The 5364-nt window shown below is 37.9% G+C and overlaps 1 protein-coding gene across 3 annotated transcripts; it reads right to left on the bottom strand.

Moving 5' to 3' along the window:
* Positions 1-597: 597 nt before the first annotated feature.
* LOC104121643 (transcription factor BHLH089) lies at positions 598-4944 on the bottom strand. Of its 3 annotated transcripts, none has more exons than XM_009633689.4 (6): positions 4027-4944; positions 3227-3424; positions 3080-3145; positions 2804-2872; positions 2643-2714; positions 598-999 (listed from the first exon to the last, which is right to left on the bottom strand). In XM_009633689.4, the coding sequence occupies exons 1-6, from the start codon at positions 4342-4344 to the stop codon at positions 871-873; spliced, it is 852 nt and encodes a 283-aa protein (XP_009631984.1). In that variant the 5' UTR covers positions 4345-4944; the 3' UTR covers positions 598-870. The 3 variants fall into 3 exon arrangements, with proteins under 3 accessions (XP_009631984.1, XP_009631983.1, XP_009631985.1); XM_009633688.4 differs by having other exon boundaries at positions 3227-3427; positions 4027-4918; XM_009633690.4 differs by lacking the exon at positions 2804-2872 and having other exon boundaries at positions 3227-3427; positions 4027-4927.
* Positions 4945-5364: the final 420 nt, after the last annotated feature.

Here is a 5364-nt window from a genome sequence, read left to right as displayed (position 1 = left end):
TAAATGCTACTGGTGTTGTAATAGGCTATGCAGGCAAATAGGATCGGGGACGTTCATTTCCATATCTAACCCAGTTGATGACATTGAATAAGTACGGTAAAGCTCGGAGACAATGCAAGAATGCAAATGCCTAAACACTTGCACATTACCTAGACCCTACAGCAAAGAATTGAAAAATAAAAAAGAACAAACGAAAACATTATCAGAATCTTCAGAAAAGACTTAGGTCTATGCTTCCTAGTGAAGCATAAACCCACCGAGTTTTAGGTCTCTAACTAGGTAGTTTGGCTACTATAGGCCCACAGCTAAAAAGTGAAACTCTCGAACAACAGAAGAATCCTATTCCGGTGCCTGCCAAACCTCTGCTTCTCCTTCTAAGTTTTATCTTAATCTTTACAAATATAACCAGTTACCAGCTTCCAGACTAATGTGGAAATAGAAATACTCAATTTCAGGCCATTTTTCATATGTTCTTCCCCTATACTTTATTTAGTTTGGCTGTCTTATATATTTTGTTATATGTTCTTTGAGCAAGAATACATTCTGAGAGATTGTGCATGTTCAGAGCGTTCAGAATGGGAAGGCGTCTGTGCCTAGTACAGCGAGAAAGTCTGCGTAGTCTATTTCTTATACCAATACAACATAGTACAAGTACACTGAGTTAGACGACCTTGATCATACAAGATAAAACAGACAATTCTACTGGAAATGAGGGTGATTATGATTACAAATTTAAGAATGCTTCTTCTATAGTGGAACAGCTGCTGGACAGTTGCAGGATCCAATGCCAAGGTTCCCTCACAAACATCATGATGAAGTGGAAGACTAATATTCCTAAATAACCTATATTCAAATTCATTAGGGCATCTGTCATGTTGCTCTGTCAAAGCTGCTACCAACCTGCATATGGAGCCACTCGGATTGTGCTCCTTGAGCATATTCTCTCGGTGCTTGTGCACCAAAAATCATTCCAGTGGCATCAAATGCTGACGGTGCAAGCTGCAAGAGAAGTAGAGGGCCCAGAAATCAAGAAAGTGATGAGAAGCTTTCCACAAAAAATTATTCGTATAGAAACACAGAAAAGAATCAAACACTAGCTTGTGTTGCAATGAATATGAATATTTTAGGGGCTAACTTGACATTGAAACTACTGAAAAAGATTATTAGTGCCTAGCAATGATGCATGAATGAAAACAGTAGTAGCAGTTCAGTTGGCAGAGAGAACTCAGCTTGGTATGTAGCTCAAGAAGGTGAGCATAAGCTCACACGAGCACCGCAGACTGGTAGAGAAACAAAATCCGTGTAGTCTATATCCACACAATTCTCAAGGACCAACAAGGTCAAGTCATACAAGAAAACAATACATTGAGAGAACAAAGGACTGGAAAAGTGAAAGCTGGAAAGTGGGGCAAAAGAAGTAGCAAGTACGTCACAGACTTTATTGTGGCACCAGATAACAAAAACATGGAAGCTTATCAGAAAAGGTCTACATCTGTCCAAATGTCATGTCATTTAATTTCACATGGTAAAGTGCAGATTTAGCAATGCTGCGAAAAGCTTAAACTTCACTTTCAAAACCTCCCCTTAAACATCATCACTATGAAGATGGGATTGGGTAGCAAAAGAATTGTGTAATGGTGATAAACTTCCAGACCAAACCTACCCCACCCCGAAAACGATAAGAAAATAAAATAACGCGTGCAAGAAAGTAAAAGAAAAGTGGTCACAAAAAGCTCTTTTTGTGCTTCTACACAACAGTCTATCTGATGAGTTGTGATACCAAATTCCTTGAAGCATATTGGAGATGGTTCCAGTCTATACTCCAAAGCTCGATAGTAACTTAAACTAAATTAACCATATAAAAATTTCCCTTGCTGTTCTATGCTGGATTCTTACAATTAATGCCTAGAGTAAAACAAAATTATAAGATATGGCAAAGGTATCAGGAGTCTAGAAACAAGCCGTGCCCTATCTAGAGAAAAGTCTCAGCTACTATCTGATCAAAAAATATGTGGAAAGCTTTCCCAGAACTGCAATTTGGCACATAGCAACGCTCCAGACACTAATGTAGGTGATTTCCTGTTGACACTACCTCAAGAGAACTGACTTAGAGTCAGTCTAGTGGCAAATCAGTTTCATCCAAAAGGTTCAAATCAAAAGAGAGCACAGGTTTTCAATGTTTTCATGAATGCATTTCTTTCGAGAAATGTGGTTGCAAGAGTTCAAGCATTCATAGGATGCTTGAGGAAGATATCAAAATCAACTAATTCAATAACTTTACTTAACCATCACATAATTTCTCACAACCATGGCGCCTAATACTACTTAAACTTCTAGGTCCAGAGTCTTTGGGTGAAAGAGATTTCAACTGCAGCCATGAGCAAATATGATATAGAAAATGGGCAGTGAAAGATATCTACCATTTCTGGCATTTACTTTACCAAATCTACAATATCTGAAGTAAACAAAATATCAGATAAAATAACCTTCAGCAAGTTATTATCCACCTGTAGATTATTGACTCCAAAAATTTGAAAGGCTTAACAGATAGAACAGATATAGTGTTTTAGTCTTAGATCAACATAAACCTGAATCCATCTACCAGCTACCTGTGATAAGGAAAAAGAACACCAAATACTTACATCTTTTGAAGGAAAGGTATCTATAGGGTGGCTCATCCTTGAATTGACTGCTTCAAGCTTCATGGACAAGAACTGGAAAGTTCAATTGAGAGAAAAAAGATGAGGTTATGGCTGAGTTCATAAGACCCAAAAGGACAACTACTACGAAGATGAGGAACTACCTCCACTTGACGCTGTAGTGACTGGATATAATTTATTATTTCATCAAGAACAAGAGCTTTTCCAATAACCTGTAAGAGCGTTACTAAGTCACGCGAAAAATGCTAATTATACATGAAATGCTTCAACCTTACAAGCACAGAAGATACTGATGTAGGTTCCCGTTAGTAGATATGGTAAGAGTATCACCATTTTTTTATAATAGCCACCACTATTTCTAACGGGGAGCCCACGTGCTCGCTATAGAGATTAGAAATAATTTCAAAAAAAATACTAACCTTATTACATCCAGGAACCAAATCTTGCAGAATTTTCATCCTCTCGCTTATTTTTTCTCTCCTCGCCTGATAAATAAAGAGTCTGCTCAGCTAATATGAAAAAATCATCAGACAATTAAAGTTATGAAAGTTCAGAGAATGTGATACCCTCTCTGCTAGGCTGTGACTGTCAGTAGCTTGACCCCTTCTTGCCCTTACATGGATGTAATCCTTGGGTGGCTCAGGTTTACTACTTTGTTCAGTGCCCTTGTTAACCGTCCGGGAACTGGATTCTGCTTCTACCTTTGAGCCGCCATTTTCTTCTTTAGATTCTGATGCTTTCTGGCGTTTGGCGACTGAACCATCCTGCTGCGAACATAATTTGAATTAATAAGAAAAATCAATACGTAGCTTCATTAAGTCTGGAAACCATATCAAGATAAGAATTTGATCTAAAGGTATATGGTAAATCCAGGAGCTGATTCTCAACCAGCAAAGTATTTGAAAAAATTATGAAACCTCTAAATTGTGAAGCAGAAGAGAATTTTCATCAGCTGAAGACTTAGAAGTCGGGTTATGCTGAAATCTAACTTGATCCGAATGAAATGGTTCACCAAGCAAATTGACAATTGGCACATACATCATCAACTTACAGCTCAAGGAATTGCTTAGTATATGTTCTGTTTGACAAGCATCAATAACTTAATAATTCATCACCAATTACGAAGAATTGCTTTTAGACATAACAAGAAGAGAACTGAGAGAACAAATTACGAAATTTACATGTATAAGTGACTCAACTCAATGAGAAATACTATTTATTCTTCCAAAAATGTAAGACATTAGGCAGGAAAATAATAATTAGACAAATTTCAATGTCAAATCAACAGTAATCTATCCACATCCCGCTTAGTCTTGTACTTAAACCAAAAAAGAGCAATTAGAAAGTTAGTTATAATTATAATTACCAAATCATTAGCATCACTAGTAGAAACAAGCTTAGAAGAGTCATCCTCCGAATTCACATCCCTCTTCCTGACAGCAGCAGTTCCGCCGCCGCCGCCGCTTCTTCCGCTTTGCTCCGTCACAGTAGATTCGTTAACGGAGTTAGCAGCCGCCTCTAATAAATCCGTAAAGCTGCTCATTCTGAGACCCAGGCCTCCTCCACCAAGGTCGCCGTTGCCGCCACCATTTGCTGCAGTGGAAAACGGCCAAATCTCAGCTAAGCTGTAAGAACTCGGGTTGGCCGCCGAGAATGATGCCTCATTAATAATAGGTGGATCCATTTCAACAATTCACAATTATATACATTCGTGTTTAATGATTAGTGTGAACTTTATTAACACGAGATGAGTGGACAGAAAAAAGAAAACCCTAGGTTTTGAGCTTAATTAGTTGTGGTTATGGGGGGAGAAGTGCGAGTGTTAGTGTTAGTGTAAGTGTGTTTTTTTGAAAATGTTTGGGTTATTATTATATAGAAGTTTAAAGCCTGAAAGTGAAAGCCAGAGAGACAAAGACTACTGTGATGTGAGGTAGAGACTAGAGAGGGAGAAGATGAAGATTGGGGTGCGCAGTGTGCCCCTCGGCGCAATTTAGCGCAAGTATATGGGTCTTCTTGATAAATTAAGCTAAGCAAAAAAAATGGAGTGTGAGAGAGAGAGCGGTATTCTCGGATAGGAAGTGAACAATTCGCTGGTTTCTGCTGTGTCTTCTACTCGCTTTTATAGAGAGCCACGTGGTCTTGTCGAGATCATTTTATTGTTGCAGTTGAATCGAGTACTTCGCGGGCGCGTCGGGATCAACTTTTCTAATCTGGATTATTTTTGGGATCGCACGCCTTACAAATCTCAGCTTAAGCAGTATATAAAAATGGCGTCGTGATTTACAGATGTACATGCTCCGTATATCATTTTTAAATTACGAGTAAATTCAACTTTGTCCTCCTCAAAGTGTTTGATTGAGAAGAAAAATTTTATTTTGTGTTTAACGCAACTGACTAGTTGTACGAGGTCTCTTTTTTATTTTATAATAATTTTGTGATATGTGTCCACAAATATGTAAAATAAAAAAAAGTCTCATATAATTAATGTCAGTTGTACAGGCAATACAGTAAAATCACTCGACTGAGAGTGAGACGATTCCCCCATGGTAAACACAGGCTAATTGTAAAACAGACCCCACTTGGTACTACAGCCAAAATAAAGACTCCCGACAGTAGAAAAAAAAAACTTCTGAATTTACTAAAATATTACTACTATTTCTTACGCAAAATTAATTAATTGCATCAAGGCTAGATTCACCAATAA

This window comes from Nicotiana tomentosiformis, chromosome 3 (assembly GCF_000390325.3).
Source record: "Nicotiana tomentosiformis chromosome 3, ASM39032v3, whole genome shotgun sequence".
Lineage (NCBI taxonomy): Eukaryota > Viridiplantae > Streptophyta > Magnoliopsida > Solanales > Solanaceae > Nicotiana > Nicotiana tomentosiformis.
The sequence above is the reverse complement of the archived record's forward strand: the minus strand, read 5'-3'. Positions and strand labels throughout refer to the sequence as shown.

Coding starts and splice junctions, on each gene's coding strand:
- LOC104121643 (XM_009633688.4), bottom strand. CDS start 4,344: ATGGATCCACCTATTATTAATGAGGCATCATTCTCGGCGGCCAACCCG. Junction 2,873..3,079: donor TGGTTCCTGGATGTAATAAG/GTTAGTATTTTT, acceptor ACGCTCTTACAG/GTTATTGGAAAAGCTCTTGT. Junction 2,715..2,803: donor CACTACAGCGTCAAGTGGAG/GTAGTTCCTCAT, acceptor TGAACTTTCCAG/TTCTTGTCCATGAAGCTTGA.